At 42.3% G+C, this 23,065-nt stretch overlaps 1 protein-coding gene across 1 annotated transcript in view; it reads left to right on the forward strand.

Annotated features, from left to right (window-relative positions):
- The first annotated feature begins 1,391 nt into the window (after positions 1 to 1,391).
- Positions 1,392 to 23,065, forward strand: part of gnai2b (guanine nucleotide binding protein (G protein), alpha inhibiting activity polypeptide 2b) — a 36,229-nt gene continuing 14,555 nt past the window's right edge. The window contains exons 1-2 of the mRNA XM_054784411.1: positions 1,392 to 1,908; positions 20,322 to 20,364. Of these exons, the coding sequence (XP_054640386.1) occupies positions 1,791 to 1,908; positions 20,322 to 20,364 (161 nt within the window). The 5' untranslated portion in view covers positions 1,392 to 1,790. The remainder of the gene's footprint in view (positions 1,909 to 20,321; positions 20,365 to 23,065) is intronic.

Below are 23,065 nucleotides of genomic sequence, written 5' to 3' on the forward strand. Positions count from 1 at the left end.
TGTTTGGTGTCATCATTTCAATATTTGCACGTATGTCTATTATTATTATTATGTGTATCCTTTCAAAATTTAATTACAATGGAGGGCGGGTTTACGGTGGGGTGTATTCAGTTCAGAATCAATATTTAGCGAAAAAAAAATCTATAAAATCCATCATACTCACCAGAGATGCTGATCATTTGCTCTGTTCAACCAATCAGAGGATGGAAAAATGCTGTTGTTATTGTGTAAGGCAAATCTGAAATACCATTGATTTTTATGTTTGTTTTGAAAGCCCTTTGCTAATATAATTGAAGTGACATGGGCCAGCACTCCTGATTCTGAAGGCCCTGGGCAGATTTGACTGACATGGCAACACGTAGAAGCTGAACGCTGATTGGACAAGAAAATCCAACATGCACACACTGGAAGCAATGCATCAAGAGGCGCTATGAAATAAAGATAATAGACTGTTGGGAATAAATTCATACAATTTATTGCAACAAATACTAGATACTAGAATTTATGTTGTCAATGTTGCTGCTTCTGTTAGCTTTTAGGCCAGCAGAGAAGGCCCTGACGGCCCACCACAGTTTGATTTTATACATAATATTTACTTTAAAGATGTGATAGCTGTATATATTTGAAAAGTTGTATCATCTGCCACCTGTTTCCAACATTTACAAAAAGCAGAAAAACACAAAAAGGCCACTTTATTTAAATGTCTTATTATTTCCATAATCTAATCATTAAGGCAGTCAAAAAATTAACATGACAAATTATAAGTACAGTATATTAATCTTAACCAAAAATGACCATAAATATGTTACTCTTGATTACTGTATTTTACTAATTCCAAGGCTCAAATTCTTCTATGAAAAAGTGGCAAAAATGAAAGTTTATCGCATTTAAAGGCAGTTTTAAGGATCCCGGACAAGAAGCTGGTTTAATTTTTTGCATTTTTAGGCAGTTGCATAAAGTTATAAATAATAATATAACGACTTTAAAAAAAAAATCAAATATTGTATCTTAACAGTGAACTACGTCGGGCAGCTCCGTGATTTTAGTGGCAATCTACACTTTTTCCGTTGGAGGGCGCTGTTTACCCCCAAATACATTATAACCTGATTTTACGCAACCATGACACAAACCTGACCCGGGTTTGTTTAAATTTGGCATTTTTAGGCCTTCGCTAAAAATGTATTAAACACTTATCAATAAAAATATAATGACTTTAAATAATCAAATATTGTATCATAACAGTAACGTACAGTACACGTAATAGACCAACTGGATGATTTTAGTGGCAATCCACGTTTGTCCGTTAGAGGTCGCTGTGTACCCATAAATACATTATAGCCTGATTACGCAATCATGCCACAACGCAGACCCAGTCGGCACAGCGCCCCCTGGTGGTCTAGTCTCCGCCTCCTGCTCTAATTGGATGCACTTCATATAACGTGCTGAGCTCACTCACCTGTTTTCGTATTTTAATTGGCGTGTCTCCACCAGGCGAATTCAAGGGAACAGAAAGACACCAGTCAACTTGTGGCGGTCGTCGTGTGTGGAGGGGCACACATTTAGCGAGACCGGAACCACGACCACGACCAGGACCAGGTCCGATGAGAGAATGTCCGCTGGATCGAGGAAGCAGGACGCGCCGTTTTGAGTGAGTGGAAATGGACCACCGGTGACGTTTTGGAGGAAAGACACACAAGATCTGGAAGCTTCTCAGTGACTATTGAGACTTTTTGTCACGCATTGGAATTTGATTGTCTTTCCCGGTTCGGTGCTGCGGTGTCTTTGGAACCATGGGCTGCACGGTGAGTGCCGAGGACAAGGCGGCTGCTGAGAGGTCCAAAATGATCGACAAGAACCTCCGAGAAGATGGAGAGAAGGCGGCCAGAGAAGTCAAACTGCTCCTATTAGGTAGGCAAGATCATTCTGGTCCAAAACATCTCACTCGCAAACATATGAACTGCCTTCCAACCACAGCATGAAACTACACTGTCTAATGATGAGGTCCAAATATCGAAATAGCTACACTTAATACACAAAATACAAAAAGGATATTTCAAAATAAATAAAAGCTAAGTGTCGCACTAAAGCAGGGGTCTACAACAAGTAGCTCGTGAGCTACCAGTAGCTCGTCACCATATCTTTTTTTTTTTTTTTTTCAAAACGAGACCACTGCCGATAAGTTTCTGCTTCTCAAGACCGACATAGTACTAATAACCGATAACTTTTATATATTCTTTTTTTTAAAATTTAGATTTAAGTGTAGTTTGTGCACACCTGGAGGTAAGGAGGACTGGAACAAATTAGGATTGGACCAACTGTACCTGTTGATGTGTCCTAATCAAATATCATGACATCAGTACTACCACATCACTACTATCAGGAGAACCAGAGTATAGAGCGGAGGGAGTCACCTGCTGTGGCCCAGCAAAGTGCACTATATTCGGGCACATGCTCCGAGCAGCCGGTGTGCCGCTACGGAGGTCAGGAGAATCGGCGTATAGAGCGGGTGGAGCTGGCGTGGCCCAGGAAGGTGCACTCTATTCGGGTACACGCTCTGAGCAGCCGGTGTGACGTCACGGAGGTCTCTGGCAAACCTTTTGCACTTCGCAAACGCAGTGGCGCTGGTGTTTCAGGTGGCCGATGAAGTTTTTTGTGTGCTCGATGTTTTTTTTTTTCACCCCATCTTGGAGCATTTAGCACAACTAGCACGCAAAATGTCTTTGTCGGAAAGTGAATGTTTGTTTACAGGTGAGCTCAGAGGAAGTTATGACAGGCCATTAACGTCACAGGCAGGAGGGAAAAAAAAGGAGCGCTTGGTTGCTCACCTGCAGGTTATCCCACCTGGTTGGAGCATCGGTTATCTGAGCTATTTTTAATGTTAGCGGATTATTCTGTGTGATGTCATAAGACCCTCGTATCGGCCCGATAATTATCGTGCACCCCTAGTTGGTACACACCTTTTTAGGGGACTGACAACCGCGTGCGTGTGAAAAATTTGAGCAAGATCGGTTGAAAAAACATGGCCGCCATCAAGCAAAACGTCCTTGCAGGGCATGACTTGGCATCTAATTATCCGTAAGTCATTGACCATTTCTTTTAACCGGGGGTCTCGACTTTCAGCCCACTGGGACATATTTTGTACTACTCGCCGCCAAAGTTCAAAGATGGTCAGAGGCACTGACTCGCAGTGAAAGATAGAACACTAACTACAATCACGATGCAAAAACAAAAATGACAGCACCACATGCAACAAGTAAGTAAAAACACACACGGGCAGTTACTACTACTACTACTAGTACTACTACTACTACTACTACTACTACTACTACTACTACGTGGAATAATAAGCAACAACTTTGTTAACTCTAAACACGACACAACGTAATGCATGCTGGGAGTGATGCCGGCTTCCAGCATGCTTTGCGGCACCTGTTTCGTCAGTAGCTGCTCAAATCTCAAGAACGCCACGATATTATACTTCAATATTAATGTTACATGTTTGCTAGCAAGACTTCCTAAACATTTGGAGCATGAGGGGTCCCATGGGGGTGCCACAGATGGCATCAGGGCGGTGCGTCCTAATTTTTTCACCTGACTATCCCTGTTTCTTTTTGGCTTGGAGTCCAGTGATAAGTCCTCTATATTAGCTTGGCATCACATTTCTCCTCTATATATCTTCTTGCATCATGTAGTAAAAGTGTGTGCAGGGTGAGTGTGTGTGTGTGTGTGTTTGTGTGTGTGTGGTGCAGGACATGTGTCATCTTGTTGTGACAACCTGGTAACGCAAGCCAGGATGGCGAGCTGCAGCATGGCTAGTCAACAAAAGCAGCCAGTTCTCTCTCTCTCTCTCTCGGTGTGTGTGTGTGTGTGTGTGTGTGTGTGTGTGTGTGTGTCCTCCATCAGGGAGTGCATAAAATCTTGATGAATTCAGACCATGAAAATATTGTGCAAGGTGGGCATTTTCATGATTTATCACCCCCACGAAGGAGGTTGCCAAGAGTAAAGGTGAGATGTTTTCAAGCGGCCGTGGTGGTTTGTATGCTAAGAAGTTCTAGATGTACTGTATACGTACACATACGTGTGTGTCTGTGTATATGTGTGATATATTAGTGTGTGTATCTGTATCAAGAAAAAACTGCAACTCAGCTTTGTCAAATAGGTGGAAAAAAAACTATTTTTTTTATACATTTTTTAATTTTCCAAATATTTCAACTTTCTTTGTAACTTTTCTTTTCATGATATTTTGACTTTATTCCCATAATATTACCAAAAATTTAAATTCTTTCTCATATTATGACTTAAAAAAAATATACTTTTATTTTATTTAATATTTAGCACTATGCTACTAAAATGATTTTTCCTCATATTATGAATTTATTCTCCTAAAACTGACTTTTTTAATTAGAATACAGCTTTTTTTCTCATATTTTGACTCTTGTCATAAAATTGCAACAGCTTTTACCTTTTTTTTTCTGTTATTTTAAATTTTCCAACAATTTTAACTTTCTTGTCGCAAATTTTCTTCTTGTAATTATGACTTCCATCCGTCCATTTTCTATTCCGCTTCTCCTCTTTTAGGGTCGCAGGGGCATGCTGGAGCCTATCCCAGCTGACTTGGGGCGACAGGCGGGGTACACCCTGGACTGGTCACCAGCCAATGGCAGGGCACATATAGACAAACAAGCATTCACACTCACATTCATACCTATGGACAATTTAGAGTCTTCACTTAAGCTAGCATGCATGTTTTTTGGAATGTGGGAGGAAACCGGAGAAAACCACACACGCACGGGGAGAACATGCAAACGTTTTCTGGATATATTATGACTTTTTCCACAACATAATTTTCCAAAAATGTAAACTTTGTTTTGTTTCTCATAATATTCCGGCTTTAAAAACATAACACTTTTTTTTATTTAATATGTAAACTTCATGCAACTAAAATGATGTAATATTACTACGTTATTCTTGTAAAATTATGAGATTTTCTTGGTAGATTATAACTTTTTTTTCTTCATATTTTTACTTTATTCTTGTAAAATTACTGCTGATTTTTCAATTTTTAAATATTTTTTTCAATATTTAAATGCTGTGCCACTAAAGTTACATTATTTTAGTTTATTTTCGTTAATTGTGACTTTTTTTTCTCATTACAATACAGATTTTTTTTCTCTTAACTTTTTGACTTTATTTTCTTTAAAATTGCAAAAATGTTGAGATTTTTGCTGTTGTATTTAAATTTTCCCAACAATTTCAACTTCTGTGGTGCAAATGTTCTTGGAATTCTGACTTTATTCCCACAATATTTCTGCTTTCTTGTCGTAGCATTATAACTACTTTTCCAAACATGACAGGTGTATTTATTGTTTTGGATCTTCATTCAGTCGTTCATTTACTATGCTGCTTAATCCTCATTAAGGTGGCGGGGGTATACTGGAGCCTATCCCAGCTGACTTTGGGTGGGAGGCAGGGTGCACCCTGGACTGGTCGCCAGCCAATCGCAGAAAATATTTTTTTTCTTTTAATATATAAACTTTATGCTACTAAAATGACGGGTTTTTTGTCATCATATTACGACGTAATATAAAATCATGACTTTCGCAGTAGATTACAATTTTTTTTAAATATATTTTGAATTTTTTTTGTAAAATTATTGCTGAATTAATTTTTTTTTTGTTGTTAAAATACATTTTTAGAAAGTGAGCTGCTGCTTCCACGCCAGTGTTGCACTGAGCTGACTATTGCTGCCATAGCGGAGGTCTGCGCGGACGTAGCTCACTGATCAACAGCACCTCTGCTGGTGACGGCATGTACTGCACTCCATTGTTACTCAATTGATAGCAATCATTTAATCCAGGAGCCTTTTTCCACTGAGGGCCACATACATACAAACTGAAAGAAACAGGGGCCACTTTGAGAGATGGGTCATTTTGTATTTGGGTCGATACGTAATTTAGTTTTTTTGGGACATTCAATGTTTTAAACTTTTTTTGATTACAACCTTTTTAGTTATTAACTTTTTTTTGTGTGTGGCCTTAATCCTCTTCTGTAATGTTCTGATGCAGGCTTTGTTTAATATTATTTTTAGAATAAGCCGCGAGCCAGTAAAAAAGCCAAATCCGAACAGGAGGAAGTTGTTTTCTCTTTTTGATGTTCGCTCACAAAGGACACACTGCTGATTTGCTGCCCTCTAGGGACGGTATAGGCGTACTACATCGAGAGCTTTCACACGCAACTGTTTTTTTTTTTGTTATTGAACCTCAAAAGTCAAAATATTAAGAGAAAAAGTGGTAATTTTATGAGAATAGGATTGTAATATGAGGAAAAATAACTCCGTTTTAGTTGCATGAAGTTGAAATATTAAAGAAAGATGTTATTCTTTTTAAGTCGTGATATTATGAAAAACAAACAAAAAAATAAAATTTTTGGAAAATTAGATTGCAGAAAAAGTTCTAACGTTACAAGAATAAGGTCAAAATATTCTGGGAATAAAGTCCTAAATAGGAGAAGAACATGGATAAGAAGAAAGTTGGGGGGAATCAAGTTAAAATATTGAGAGAAAAAATGTTTTATTCTAACGAGAAAAAGTAAGAATTTAATGAGAATAGCATTGTGATATTATGAGGAAAAATGTCATTTTAGTAGCACAAAGTTGAAGTATTAAAGATGTTATTCTTTTTAAGTCATAACACTATGAAACAACAAAGTTGTCATTTTTGGGGGAAAATTAGGTGGCAGAAAAAGTTCCAATGTTACGAGAATAAAGTCAAAATATTGTGGGAATAAAGTCCTAGTTAGAAGAAGAACATGTATAAGAAGAAAGTTCAAATAGTTGGACCCCCCCCCCAAAAAAAAAAAAACAGCAGAAATGAAAGGGAAAAACGCTGCCATTTTAAAAGACTTTTGAAGTTAAAATATTTACAGAAAAAAGTTGTATTTTAACAAGAAGAAGAAAAGTTTTACGAGAATAAACTCGCAATATCGTGATGAAAAATGTCATTTTAGTAGCATAGAGTTGAAATATTAAAGACTAAATCTGCTATTTTTTTTAAGTCGTAATGTTATGAGAAACAACAACAAAAAAAAACAAATAATGTTGTAATTTTCTGAAAATTCTGTTGAGGAAATGGTACCGGCCATTTTCGACGATTCTGACTGATCTTTCAAGGCACACAGACGGCTACATGAACACGGAACCGACCCAAAGAGCGATTAGACTCCAATCTTTCGTCAGGAAAAAAAAAAGTTTGTTCCTCCCTTTCCCTCGTGTAGGACATTCGGTAGGTACGGTTCAGGAAAAAATATCCACTAGAAAAGGGAGGAAAACCAGCTTTTTGTGAAAAGATGCATTTCAGGCATACCTTTCACTTTGACACAGATATATATTTTGCTTTTGGGACAGCTCAAATATCTAAACAACAAAGTGGCAAAGTTGCATCCTTTCATTTTTCACTGTGTGGCCCTTGCTAGAAAAAGTTTGGACGCCCCTGATGGAGATAAAAATGCTTTTAAAGAAGAGAATGTGTACGTTTGCCTAAGTTGTTACTGCCTAATGCATGAATCTTTAATCATATTTGCAAGAGGTGAGTATCTATGAGGTGTACAACTTAGTGCTGGCCTTGGGGGAGGTCTGTTTTTGTCTTTTCTTGAACCGTACAATAGGATCAGTGGTTGGGCGACTGAGTCGGCTTTAACACTGCCAACAGTATCGCTATTTTTCTCCTGCAAAAGCAGCTGTCTCAGTCAGGCAAGCATTTATACTACGCGGCTGATGTCATCACACATCTAATTATCTGATTGCGGGGTTGTGCGCACGAGCTAACAGTGACGACAGCGTCCCGCTTCGCTGGGTTCTGTGTAAAATGCGCCGCTGTTCTCTTTTGTCAATTTCGCGGATGATTTAAGGACACCGTGTGCACGCTGTAATTGTGGTATTTGTGTGAGAGGATGCACTTTAGTTAGTTCTGGCAAAGGGAACATGAGTCACCCCGTAGATGCCACGGAATCGTCATGAAAGCAGGAAGCATCTTATTATTGGGGAAAAAAAAATAATGTTTTTTCTGAAAGTTCTGTCATCACCACGTGATTTAGCTGAGGACATGCTAAACATGAAGCATGAGTCATCGTGGACGCACATTTAGTGAAAGTGCCTGGTTTTCGAGCGCCGTATTAAACAGATGCTGGAAAAGCCTTTTTCTTCTCCAATGACGGATGTCAGCTACTCTTGTGGGGGGGGGGGGGGGGGGGGGGGGGGGGGGGGGGGGGGAGAGACACCCTAAGCAAACTCTGACACCTGAACTGCTGCACACAAAAAGGGTGCAAAATGTGTCTAAACGTGCAACCCCGATACCTCACCTTAGGTATCACCTTGTAGTTGCTGCTACAGTATCCAGCATGCCTTGCGGGCATTTGGAAATAACAGGTTAAGAGCAGGGGTGTCCAAACAGCGGCCCTCAGCCTTTTTTGCAAATTAAAACGTGTCGAAATAGTCCATGCATCCTTTGACTTTTCCATAAGCGGCCCCCGTGGTAAACGTTTGGACACCCCTGTGTTAGAGTCTATGGTAGGTCGTCGTGTTGACTGACCCGTTACGTGTTGTGCTGTTCGTTTTTCACCATGACATGGTGAGATGCCACACCACAGTACGGTCGTCCCTCGTTTCTGGCGGTACTAAGTGAGTTTCCACGAGGTAGGATTCAATATTAACAAAGTGAATATTTCCGTAGTTATGTCATAGAAAACCTGTTTACGATCTTCTAACTACGGTTTATCATTATTGGAGCCTTCTAGACAAGAAATAAAACACCCACAGTCACCTTTGCATTTGTACAACCCAACATAGTAAATGTAAGCAGACAAAATAAGACATGTTAGACATAAATAAGACAACAGGCTCACATGTGAATAGTTCCTTGTTTTCTTTCTGGACAGTGTTCTTCCTGCGGTGGCTGTTGGCTCATCAGGGTATTGTAATGGTGGCTTTAAATGGCTTTACAGTACTCGTCCTACCCAATATAGTTGATAAAATAAGCCATTTAAGTCGTAATTCTCCAGAAGTGTCACAGTAAATGTGTTCTCTAGGGGACCTTGGTGGTGGGCGGACAGATGTTGGAGGATCAGCGTTTAGTTTTAGCTTCTCGATTCACTTTAGTGAGTGACTCATAACAACTCGAGCCAGTAAAAGGAATCGAGTTTACCGTCACTATTTCCGAGCGAACGAAGCTGCGAGACCTTCACGTGAACCACCGTTACTTCCCTCCGTTGGGTTCTGTCTTAATCGGAGCCGTCCCCATCGTTCATTTTCCAATCACACTTCCATTATGAGCGGCATTCATAATTCAGGATGCCTAATATCGCCTTCCTTCCTTCCTTCTCCTTTGTTCTCTCGTCGTCATCACACTTCTCTTCTCTTCTTGGATGAAGAGCGCACGAGTGGCTCAGCAAGTGGCAAAGTCTTTTCAGGACAAGTATTCATCAAGACGCTTCCCGTATTGACTTCAATACTTCAGTCTATCCGTGTAATTACACTAAACGCAGCTGATGTAGGACGTGCTTGATGGGGTTTATTTAAAAAAAAAAATGCTTGGCAAACTTTTCAGTTTGATGGAGTTTTGTTGAGACAAATGGTGAAACAAAAGAGGTGATAAGTCTGTTATTACTGAGGCTGAAAATAGGACATCATAACTGACACTGAACGGGATCAGCCATATGGAAAATAATAGTAGTAGTAGTAGTAGTAGTAGTAGTACTTTATTAATCCCACAGCAGGGAAATTCACTTGTTACAGCAGCAAGCAAGATACACAAGTGAAGAATGCATAGTGACATAGTGAATACAAAATGGTTCAGGTGTTGTAGAGCCTGACAGCGGTCGGTATGAAGGACCTGCGGAACCTCTCCTTCTTACACCGTGGGTGTAACAGTCTGCTGTTAATAAATAAATACACAACAGGACTGATTTTGGTCCAGTAGAAGCTGGTGTAAAGGTACATTTATTCATAATGAGAACATGGTAATGTAGTCAAACAATACAGGGCAGTCCAGCCTTTGGCTAATTTATGCCTTCATCTACATTTCCATGATGCTTGGAGGGCAGCTTCAGGAAGTAGTGGCGTGGACGAGCGAAGTGGAAGCTAATATCATGTTTTGAAGCCTTATGCAGCGATCGCCGACGCGTCTTAAGTTTCATCAAGTGTAGAATTAGTCCAGCTTCTGTTTGAAGAGGACAACTTGAGTGGTTTTAGTTACGGTAGTAGTAGGAGGAGGAGGATGAGGATGGCGATGAATGACTTTACTGGTTGGTTAAGTTTGGTGGGTGCGGCTTACGTACCAGTGCGCTCTATAGTCCGGCGCATGCCATATTGTAAACGGTGGACGGTGAACCGAGGCAAAATTTGTACATACATTTTCGACATTAACCAAAAAATAACAGGGTGTGTACACTGAGGATCCACAAAATACAAATAATAGATCAAATAAATCAGAAATAATAAAGTGGAACCGTTTATGCCAACAACCCGTTTGTGGACAGAGGTGGACTGACCATTGGGAGTACCGGGAGTTTTCCCGGTAGGCTGATTTTGTTTTAGAAATGCACAGTATCTTTTTTTTCCAAACCTTTTCAAACCGATACGATAACTTTGTGCTTCTCAAGGCCACTATGGTACAGATAACTAACTTTTAAAAAATGACAGGACAAGGAGAAAAAGGAGCACTTGATTTGCTCACCAATACAGTACGGGAAATCTTGCCTCAATGGAGCATTTTTTTAAAATTAGCACTTATCGGAGATATTTTTAATGTTATTGGATTTATCGGTATGATGTCATAATTCCCTCATATCGGGCCGATTAATTATTGGCCCGTTTATTTACAGTATATATTTATTGCTGCAATTTCTGGTCACTATGCTCATGACCATAGGTGAGGGTAGGAACATAAATTGAGAGCTTTGCCTTTTAGGCTCAGCTCGTGGGATACAAGCGGTGGAAATGAGTTTTCTTCGCAGGGTGGTTGGGCTGTCCCTGAGAGATAAGTGAGAATCACTCTCATCCCGGAGAAGCTCGGCATGGAGCCGCTGCCCTCCGCATTGAGAGGAGCCAGACGAGGTGGCTCCAGCATCTGGTCAGGATGTCTCCCAGACGCCGCACTGACGACGAAGTGGGCAAACCTGCAAAATCAGTGAGGGAGTCAAATACTGATTTCCCCCACTGTAGTTCCAACTTGTATCCCTGTTCCCCACCTGTACTGAACAATGGCGGCGCACTGCTTTAGTCCTTATCTTTGTTTCACGTATTTCACTGGGAAGGACAAGTGTTCCCAAACAGAAGACTTGAACGATGGAAGAAGGTTTATCGTTACCGCTAACCAAAGGCTGGGCTGCGCTGTGTTTGTTGTTGTCCCTCACTCAATGTGTTCCTTGTCCAAACTCTGTACACCTGTGTACCACACCGAATGTTCCATTTCCAAAAATCAGCTCACGAATACCACTACACCCCTCGTGGTGAGTTGACCTATTGTGAAAACTGTGTTTTTGCCTTTGTTGTCTCTGTAGTTATCTTGTCTGTGAGGGACCTTCATCTTTTGAAAGCTGCAGCATGAAAGGATAAATTGAGGCAATTACAATTGTGACAGTCAATCCTGAAGCCGCATTAGATGTTCCTCCGAATTTTACAACTGAGAAAAATGGCTGAATGACTGTCCACACCTCGGTGTTCTGCAGAGTGCCGGGGAAGCTGTTAAGCGAATGAGGTCACACCTTCATATAGCATCAATTAAACACGCTGCACAAGTGGAAGCGGCACAACATCCCATTTGTCTCCCAGAAGATGATGATGCTGCTGTCAGGTCAGCAGTAATGAAACATCTATTCTTTGTGCTCTGGCACGCTGTGGCCTCAAAACAACAAATTAGTTTTCATCTGTCGGCAATCAATGTCGTCCATTGTTTTCACAGCAACCTAAGAAGCACACTTCCGTTTATTGAATCACGTAAACGAATTCTGTCACCATAGCTGTGGTATATGACACACAAACGTACAGTATGTCTGTATGGGTCTACATGTTGGCTTTGAAGGCTCCAAACAGAAACATCATGCTGGACACGTCTCTTTCATTGTGTATCGAGCTGCTTAAGGATCACTTTTTCAGCCTCGCTAAAGAGCTTCCGCATGTCAAGTGTTGCCATCGATTAACAATACGGCGTCACTTGATTAGTGGGATTGATGGGGAATCCTGTGAGGCTGAGTGCATATTGAATACAAGTGTGTGTGTGTGTGTGTGTGTGTGTGTGTGTGTGTGTGTGTGTGCTCCATGCCAACTGGACACGGGCTTTCAATTGATCTGACATCTCAGCTGTGACATCAGACACTCAAAATGTCCAATTGATTTGTCCCATTGATGTAATTCAGAACATACAGTAAGGTCAAACGCCCCTAAGGTTGTTCAGTGCTTCTGTTATATAGAGGATCTTTGACTAGCGTTTTGGCAGTAGGTTATTTAAAAATACCGAAGCACCCCTGTCACATAAACTGCTGGTTAAATCTAAGGTTAATTACTTATTTGTTAAAATTGACCAATCACAGGCAGCATGTTTACCATGAGGGCTGTCGCAAGATCTCGCGAGATTAAAACGTGATGAGAAAAAATATAAATGAATTAATCACACAGGAAATGAAAATGAACTTGATAATTTGCCGGCCTCAGTATATTGCCATGTACATGCATGTCTGTTTTCCTCATCTCTCGCCTCCAAACGGGCAGGAAGAGGGTTCACTCTGTGCATTGCGTTCAGCACCTCGGCACGTTTGTTCCATACAAGAATGGCATCAACGGAGTGCAGAAGAGTGCAACATAGTAGAAATTAAATGAATAGATTGCAATATATATTCCTTCCATATATTTTCTATGCCGCTTATCGTCATTAGGGTCGCAGGGGTATGCTGGAGCCTATCCCAGCTGACTTTGGGCGAGAGGCGGGGTACACGCCAGCGCGCATATAGACATCATTCACACCTAATGTACAATGAAAAGTAATGTTAAAATATCATCCCGTCTTGTTCTCGTAGACCCAATCTTGTGTATCGTATCGTCTCATCTCGTGAACTGGTATAGGCCCCGTGAAATCTGTTTTGTTTTGTTTTTCCTAAAACTGTTTTTTCCTGTTTAAATTTTTTTTAATTCCATTTTTTTTTCTTTTTACACGTATTTTATCACCATAGATTGTTTTATTGCGTCATTGAGTAAAATGTGCCCAGTATTTTTCTAACGTTTCATTGCTACAAAATCCTCGACCAACGATCGTATCCGTGCTTGTGGTTAAAGAAGATGCAATTGCAATCGTTTCATTCATGTAAGCTATTTTTTTAAGACACTTATTTTATTGCCACTATTAGACAGGGTGTGCGCCGCTCTTATTTTGAAGTCTGGAAGTGTGGTGTGCGTTGAAATGTAGTTTGACTGTTGTATTTCATTCACGATATGTCAATAGCCACAAGATTCTACGTTTACTTTCTATGTTGCTATGTGAAATCAAAGCACCCAGGAAGGAAGTTCCGCTAATGCTTGCAATGAGCAAATTACTGTAAGAGAGAAAACCTTTCCTTTAAGTCTTGCGTGTAAGGTTTGGGCTGATGAAAGTAATAGCTTGCCTCTTCTAAACAGCTGCCCCCTTTTTGTACTTTTTCCATTCAAACCAGTTGAGAAAAGTTTGACTGGCTCGAGCGTATCAACATCTTTGAGGCAGAATGAGATTTGTTTGAAGAGTTTCCCCCTCGGCAGTCAGACACTAACCAACGTGAATCTATGACAATGCTGTATTCCCAGCATACGGTGCAGCAGGCTCTTCTGACTGGCTGGAAATGTCAGTCACGGTGGATCAGCAGCCTCTGAAAGGAGAACACTTGGCACCACTTACAGCATGTGTCACTTTGATCCAAAAAGACAAAGATTAGACAAAAAGAGCAGAGGCTTCTGCCACATCATCATCAAAGAAGAGGAAGATGATGAGGCCGAGTGACTCATTATGCTGGTTGGTGAAGCAGTCAAGAGCAATGCCGGTGACGCCCACCCAATGTCTACAAGCATGAACTGGACGCTATAGATGATTAACCGTGCAGAAGGATGCACTGCAGTGTACAGTAAATGCGTTCATAGTAAGGAACCTCCCGTTGTACAGTTAATGCTGCAGCCCATATAGCTCAACGTGCAGCCTCGGGGGGGGGGGGGGGGGGTGTGATTGATTATAATGCCCACATTTGGTATGCATGTCATGTTACATCTGCCTGGCCCTTGTTGTAATTATGTGCACCGGCAGCGTTTTGAAGATAGTCGCTTGTATCTGTCAATTAGTAGCTTCATGCAAGGGCTGCATAACGCCATATGTTAGCCTGGGAAGAAGCAATTAAATGGCTGTATTGTCTTTGTCCACGCTACAGGTATACACACTCTATAGGATCCACTGCAGGTACAGTATAGGGTTTTCACCAGATGTGATACAGTGTGTGTGTCTGTGTGTTGGCTCACCTCACTTGTTTTGTCACTGTTTTAGGAACAAATATTGATACTACAATTAGGCAGGTTAGGATTAGGATATTTCCTTAAGACTATGGATACATTTAACATATAATTCTAATAGGACATCTCCTGTTTGCGTGCTAGTGTTGTACTTAAAGGGTCCCTGATATGTTATATATTGTTTGTAATTATGTTGTACATTGTTTGATTTTTGGAATCAAATGGTAAATTTGCCAAAATGACATTTATAGTTGATGGCACCAGCCATGACAAACTAGCTCTCGCTGTTCAGTCTCATTTCCGGAAGTGACTCCATCGGTGTAATAACACACAGGTAAACAAACACAGCGGTGTATGAGACAGAGGATGTTTACAGTGATTATAGCAAAGATTTGAGCGACGTGTCAATAGTTTTTGAGGAGGAAAAGCGATTTGGAGATGACATGGAAAACTTGCATAAAATGGACTTAAGCTTTAAGAAGTGAAGATGAAGATTGGTTGCCTTGAAAACTCAGAATGCTAAGTGTAAATTACTCTGGAGTTGCTTATCCTTCAATTATTGTTTTGAATGAGCGTAAAGGGTTTTTTACAGTTTTATAGTTTGATTGTGTACGTGGCCGCACGTCCAGGGTAAATGTTCACAGCCCTGCCTCCAGCCACTGAGACAAAGAGACTGTATGACTGACAAAAGGGCTCACTCCGTTCATGCCGTTGTTCTATGAAACAAAACGCCAAGGTGCTAAAAGCAATGCACAGGGTGATTCCTCTTCCTGCCTTTTTTAAGGCGAGAGATGAGGAAAACAGACACGCATGCACATGACAATACATTTAGGCTGGCAAAATTATCCAGCTCATTTTCATTTATTAATTCATTATTATCCTACGCCCACAAGACACTTTTTTCTGAACGAGAAATCTTGTCATGATTTAATCTCACGACATCTTGTGACACCCCTACTAGTAACTGTATGCCCTAAGCGCAGTTTGGTAAGCACCTCGGTTTGAACGTCATGGTTTGGTTCATTTTTGGTCCAGCGAGGGAGACTTTTTACCATAGAGGAGGGTTTTCAAGCTCTGGCTTCTCCCTGGCACTATCTCGAGCTAGGACTCCTGCACTGTATTTGTTTACAGAGCAGGCATGAGACTATATTGTGAGGCAGTTACACTTACCCCCAGTGTGTACTGCAGAGGAACCTGGCACACTTCTGCACCATACCGAAAATGGATTATCATTAAGCATTACACCGCTAACAGTAATGATAGCATATTGTCCATGCCTAGTCACTATGCTGCTGCAAAATATTTCTATACTCCAATTTCCCCCTGTAGTGCCGTTTAGGATGTGTTGTGATGACTCGCTGGATGTAAATTAAGTAGCCAGGTCACGTTCACCGCAGCCGCCCACTGGTGAGCAAACAGAACAAAGGGATTAATCGCTGGTGTGTACAGCGACTCTATGCTGTGTGCTTCTCTACACAGACCAGCTAGCAGTGAAGCTCAACCGCTCGCTGCGCCGCTCATGACCTACTTTTTTACTCCAGACCATATCCTATACTAAACACGTACGACATTTCTCCTATGCCACCCCAACTCTCTGCATATGTTGCATGTGAAGCTGCCACCCACCTGCTTGGATAGGAGACTGTGCACGATGTGGGCCTCAGGTTTGAGAGTGGCAGCAGGGCTCATTACGGTTTTTAAAATAACTCGACAACGTACAGTATTGTCTCGGCTGAAATAAGTGGTATTTACACTGGGAAGCACTGACAGGCTGCAGCATGCAGAGATGCTGAGGCTGATAACAAAATGCCAACCTGTGCTGTCTTCTATGCATGGGATTCATTTGCATTCCTACAGACTGATCATAAAATCAGCCATTCAGCAAAATGTAGGAGTCATGTAGTCCCAAACAACAGGCAGACCCGGATTGATCTCCTGGCGATCACAAGACGATCGAAGAGAGCTCATTGAGCGGGAATTGATCCCACGTCACCTGTATGAACGTCAGCTATGTGAATCACTACACTGCCGTTCATCAGGTTACCTGTGTGTACCGGATGTAGGTCTCGGAGAGCCACGTCGTTAATATGCAAGCAAGAATTCAACATTTGTGTAAATGTTCTTAATAGGGATGCTCCATTCAAGGTTTTATGCTGCTGATTCTGATCATTCGTGAGTGAGATATGCCGATACCAATACCGATCACATTGATTAACTGGACATTTTTCAATTTATTTATGATGAATGCTATTGGCCAGGGGCGCTGTTGGGCAATTTGAGAGGAGGAGCCAGTTGAGGCATCTAGTACTGATGCCTCCTGGACGCCTTTCTGGTGAGGTGTTCCGGGCATGCCCAGCTGGTAGGAGGCCCTGGAGCAGACCTAGGACACGCTGGAGGGATTATGTCTCACAGCAGGCCTTGGTGTCCTCCCGGTAGAGCTGGAAGAGGTGGCCGCAGACCCGGGAAGTCTGGGCTTCCCTACTGAGACTTCTGCCATCGTGACCCAGAACCAGATAATCAGAAGAAAATGGAAAAATATTGACATGGCAGTGAAGGAAACTGGAGTGGGAGCCACTTCGGTGTGTACATTAAAGATGCTAAGATCATCCAATGTATGTCATCGTTTATTGTACTGTAAGCTTTGTGTCATAGGTGACAAAGCAAATAATAAAATAGCTCATTAGAAAGAACAAAGAACAAGCTGTGGGCCGAAAATGGCCCCTGGGCCGCACTTTGGCCACCCTGGTTTACAGTGTTTCTTTTTAGGACAGTGCAAGTGCAACAGTAAGATTTTGAACAGTGTAATTGTATTTTTAGTAACGTTCCAAAAATGGCAATGAACAATCAATCATTTTATGCACTCATCTTTGTCAGTTTAGGGAAGTGAAGTGTTCAAAAACAGGGGCACCGCACCTCAACGTCGGGGGCTGGGAGGCGGGGGGCAGGTAGCTGAGGAGATCAACCGGGTCCGAGTCGCCTCTGCGTATCACTGGCACAGACGGGCGAGGCCGAGTGGGTATATCCTCTCCAATAGTCCTATACTCTGTCGCTGAACGCCTGTCTTTTCGTCTGGTTTTTAGACAGACTGTCCCTCACTTGAAATATGTACAGGGTGGGAAATAGGATATTATATGGCACAGAGGGCTTTTTGCCAGGCTGGACAGACAAACACACACACACACACACACACACACACACACACTGTACAGCGCATACATACTGCGCCTCTCGCCCAAAGTCAGCTGGGGAATACACACTACATAATACAACATCATCACTACTTAAGCTGTGTCAGCTTGTGAAGAGCACAGGGCGTGCTTGTTTTGCATTCTGCTCAGTTTTATCGACGCCCACAGGACGTTAACCTTTTAATGGCTATAAAAGCTTGTTGGATGCGAGCATTGGGTTGCAGGGCGGGGGGCGGCAGCGAGCCAGGATATATAGCAGATGAACTGTGTGTCACAGCCTGTTGGCCACTTTCTATTACAGACATGCTTTTTTTTTTTTTGTAGCTTTGTATCGGTACTGCATAGTGGAAATGGAAATCCTGACCGCCACAAAGACTGAAAAGCCCTCATAGTTGCTTGGAGTGTGTCAAGAGTTTTGTCTGCAGGCAATCTTCCTTCATCCAATACGTCTAATATTCCTGAACGGTCTCTGCTTTGGCTTTTTTTTACACTTGAACTCACTCGAGGATGCGGAATGAAAAACGAATAGCGACAACTGCAGACCACAGTTAGCTTTAGAATGCAACTTGTTTGCATGGAGAGGCTTGTGTTCCAACTGGTGATGTCCTCTCCGCTGTCAGTGCTGCAGTATGGATTTTTTTAATAGCACTGGGATGCTCGCAGATGGTCCACTATTGTAAATCTTATTTATTATTAATCAGTACAGGGAGCGCGTTAAAATGAATCCTGCACACATCCTGACAGTCTGTCTGTGCACTCTTCCCCACATGAAGTCTTTCTTTTTCTTGGTGGAAGATCAAACAGGTTGTGTTCACTGGTCACGTTTGTTTTTTGGTTTGTTTATTATGATGCTTGTTTAATTGATTTGATTTAAAAGCTCTTGGCATTCCAATTACAATGTTCAATACTAATTACCTTTGGTACTCGCATTATTTTGCCATATGTTATCATTACATTCATGAAAAAAAGGTCTCAAAATAATGTTGACTATCACTTATTGGCAATCATTTGTTATCGTGACAGGCCTCGTTGTGTTACTGTCTTTGCTATCAAGTGAATGCAGTAGCTGCGCCGTCCTCACTGCGGTGCTGCAATCAGTAATGGCTAATCTAAACATGCTCATCATGTGCGGCTGTTTGATGTTCTCTGCTGGCAATCATGTAAATATTTGAGCCCATGTGTGATTACTTAATTAGGCTTCTAGAGGTCTCCATGGAACATCACTCTGCATCCTGCTCAGTGTCAACACCTAAACACTCCTTCTATGCAGCCACGCGGATGTGATATTTTGCGACACTCGCGTCGTACTGTGCTCCACTATATTTGTTTTGATCACTTCAATGGGGTTTTTACTACACTGGTATTAAAAGGTTGCCCCCCGAAAGCCCACCTCGAGCGTGAAGAATGAGGCTGCGCTCACCTGTGTTGTCACGTGTTCTCCTCCCCGTGGGGCCTGAAATATTAATGGATGTGTTTTATTCTGGAGTCAGGAAGGTGACCTTCATTCATGCGTGTGTCCACAGAGAGACTGATAGCTCTTCCTACGGCACAAACGGGACTTTTTATACAAGCTATCGTATTGTAAGCCTTGAATTGTATCATTGAATGAATTGTGTTTATCTACCAATAGATAAATCCTCCGGATGGACGGCTTTAGCTATTATTACTTAAGATTCAAAAGCAGGGTCACTAAAAGGTACATAAGGTTGGAGCTTGCCTACAGCCACAACTGTTAATACTTTTTGGGTTTTTTTGCTTAATTAGAAACCCCAGTGGTTGTTATTTTTGTAGACCGTTCACCTGGTGACCATAGGAGACTTGGAGGTTAATTTAATAGAGGATATTGTCTTATTTGTAGACAGATTCAATGGTGCATGCAGACTAATACCGCATTATATGACAGCACTTGGCCCTGAAGGATGCCTTGCAGGTTGAAATCAGCTGAAAGGACAGAAGAAGCAGCCTCAGGCGTTGCGTTTGACACCCTGTGCTGCTGCAGCTGGCACGCCATCCTCTGTCACTCAAAGAGGAGAGAGGAGCGCTGCTGCCCCTTCCTATTCCGTCGTCGTCACTCTGACCTGATGTTTGTTGGCAGCTAGGTCAAGATGGCGTGATGTGGCAGCGCTTGGTGGCGCCCTCCTGACAGCGCCACGGACATACCAACGACGACAGAGATCAAATATGCCCGCCTTGCCGGTTAACTCATCAGCTTTGAATGCCGAGCGAGGGGAGCATTTACTGACGTTACTAAAAACACGCTGAAGGGTTTATGGTAAATTATGTGAAACCTATTTATCCAATTTCCATGAAACTTTGAGACCCAGATGTGTCCGTCCCGCCTGCCGCATGCTTCAACGGTCTATTTGTAGCACAATCCTGCAAACAGACTGAAGTTTCCCTCTAATGATGCACTGCGCCTGAAAGCTTCCCTCTTCTCCACACGCAAATCTACGCTTGATCTCCTGACTAGAAAAAGGAACCCAAACAAGAGCAGACAACCCAGAGGAGCTCATGTGATGTCGCTGACAGGTCAACGCTGGAGGAGATTGCGTGAACCCCCAAACGAACTCACAAAGACGTTTGAGGTTTTTCTAACTTGAATCTTTTGACTATTCCAACAGGTGCCGGGGAGTCTGGGAAGAGCACCATCGTAAAGCAGATGAAGTAAGTCTTTTTCTCTTTAGCCCCTAAATGATCCCGCCTAGCTGTCGGAGAAGGCGTTTCTCCAATGCTCCTTGCCTGTTGTAACTGCAGTAAGGACTTTGGATCGTTTATTAGCTTCTGTTCACATCCTGCAAGTTTCAGGCTGGATTGTAACAAAATTGAGTGTAGAAGCTGTGCTTCTGTTGCCACAAGGGATGCTCCGATCGATCGGCCACCGATTTAGTAGATTTCCGTAAATGATCGGCATCAGTGGCGGAGCTACGGGGTCACTTGGTCACTCTCCGGCCACCCCGGTGGCCACCCCCACGGCTGGGGGACAATTTGGACAATCACAGCTCCGTGGTGTTAATATTAGTTCAGCCTAGCTGCCGTTTCCGCTTGGTGTGTTTCAGTACATGAATCTGTTAATAATGGAAGCTCTCTGTAGCAGCACGAGTGGGCTGCGAAACCAGGGAGTTTAGAGTTGAAACACTTTATTATGCCCCGTGCGGGTGTGGCCGCCGTGATGGGGAGCAGAATCCAGAAACTATGCATTGAACACATGTCTTCAGCACACTGCTCAGCTATTAATTGCTCTAATAGACGGCCCAAAAGCAGTGGCGGAGCGCCGGAGTGGCCTGGTCACGCTTCGGCCACCCCACTGGCCTTCCTGAGAATTCAGTATCAACTTATTGCCACCCTTATGTGAGTAATGGTCTCACCTTGGCCACCCCAATGAAACATTTCTGGCTCTGCCACTGATCGGCATAAATGCCTTTTCAAAGCTGGTCACAAAAAACTTTCGGCGTGCGGCGCCAAACCCTACATGTGTGCTGTGCCACGTAGGGTTGCCAACACCCGTATTGAGCCGCCATTGGTATTGGAATTGTCCAATACCACTCATTGTAAATAAATAGAAAGTTGTACAGTTAATCCGGTATTGGCCGATCTCACTCATGGATGATCGTTATCGCAATCGGCAGCATAAAACCCTGATCGGAGCATCCCAGGTTGCCACGCAGGGTGCCGCCATCTTTTACATCATTCATTCCTATTGAAAATTTAGCTCGGGATTTTTGTATTTTTTGTATTTTTTGTATTTTTTTTTTTTTTTTTTAAGAACTGTTCAATTTGACATTTTCCGTAGGACTTGAAAGAAAATGATAAAATGCTATTAAATGCAAATTTGGGGTAAAACAAATTTTACACAACACGTATACATCCATACACAAGCCTGGGGTGTCACAAGATCCTTCAAGATTAAAGTGCGACCAGATTGGGCACACGGCCTGGGATGATGATAAATAAATGAGTCACTAGGGCTGCGTCATATGTTGGTATTTCTTTGAAGCACCATATCAAAAACAAACATATCGTTCATATCGATATAGACTAGATTTGCGCTGTAACTCCAGAAAAGCTACACCTCGCTACAGGCGTCATCTCCCGCTAGCACCGACCTTTGGAAAAAGAGGGTAAAACTGAGCCCCGGAACAGCTACCCCTCAATATAAGCGCCATCTGCAGCCGGCACCGGGCCTCAGAGTGTCTGCGCCTCACACCTGGCCAAGCAGCGGCTAATGCCATGCTTCGGAGCAACTACGCCTCACACCAGGAGAAACTGTGGCGAGCTAGCACCGGGCTTCAGAGAAGCTACGACTTGCAGGGGCTACACGGAGAAGCTACACCTCACCAAGCTACACCTGCGGCAAACACCTGGCCTAGGAGTGGCTACACTGAAGTCACATTTAACTCTTTCACTGCCAAAGATGTCTATTGACGTCTTTTGCTATTAATTTACATTAATGAATTCATTAATTTGCATCCATTTTTTGACTTCCGTAGCCTTTTTTTTTTCCCCCTCAAATTTTTGCAACCCTATATAAGTGTGATGGTCTCAAATAGATAAACCGTAAATAAAAATATTAGATGGGAAACCATCTAAAAGCAGAGCTTCACGTGTGCTCACGCTGTCAACCCCCCAGACAGATCCTCCTGGCTTCCTCAGAACGTAACCGCTCAATATTTGCAGTAACCATGCAGCGGTTTGATCGCAGATCATCTCTGTGGTGTCCCAGGGATGTCTGTTGGCTGCGCTTGCCTTTTGCCACTCGGAGTGCAAGAAACGCAGCGTGATGTTCGGCCTGAGCACCAATCAGAACACGTGCAGGACCCTAACTGGCTTTATTATTCACATTCCTCGAGGCTAGCTGGGCACTGGATCCATATTTTATGAGCTCAAAGCAAGAACAGTATGACACCTTTTTTTTCTTGTTTTTTTTTTTTTTAAACACCATTTTTAACACGAGCACAAACATGCATGTGTGTCAGCCTGCAACATGAATTGATTATTAAACTCCTCCACACGCACACGCACGCACACACACACAAACACACAGACACACGCACACACACACAGAGAAAGACAAAGCAAATCCAAATTTTCCAAATGAGGCAATGTGTCTGTTAAATGACGACTGCCGTCAAGCAGCAAGTGCTTTCACTTGAGAGTTAATATGATTACGACCTCCTGAGCACCCTCAGCGGTTTGATTCATCAGTCCAGAATATTCCATCTCAGCAATAGACAGTTAAATTCCTCGTTTAGGTGCACGGTAATAACAGAAGTGATGAAGAAAGAAGTACACATGTAGGAAGCTCACTGGACACATTAGGTGGACGATCACAAATGAAAATGAATAAAATCGTCCTTTACAACGACAA

The sequence above is a fragment of the Dunckerocampus dactyliophorus genome, chromosome 8 (genome assembly GCF_027744805.1).
Source record: "Dunckerocampus dactyliophorus isolate RoL2022-P2 chromosome 8, RoL_Ddac_1.1, whole genome shotgun sequence".
Classification (NCBI taxonomy): Eukaryota; Metazoa; Chordata; class Actinopteri; order Syngnathiformes; family Syngnathidae; genus Dunckerocampus; species Dunckerocampus dactyliophorus.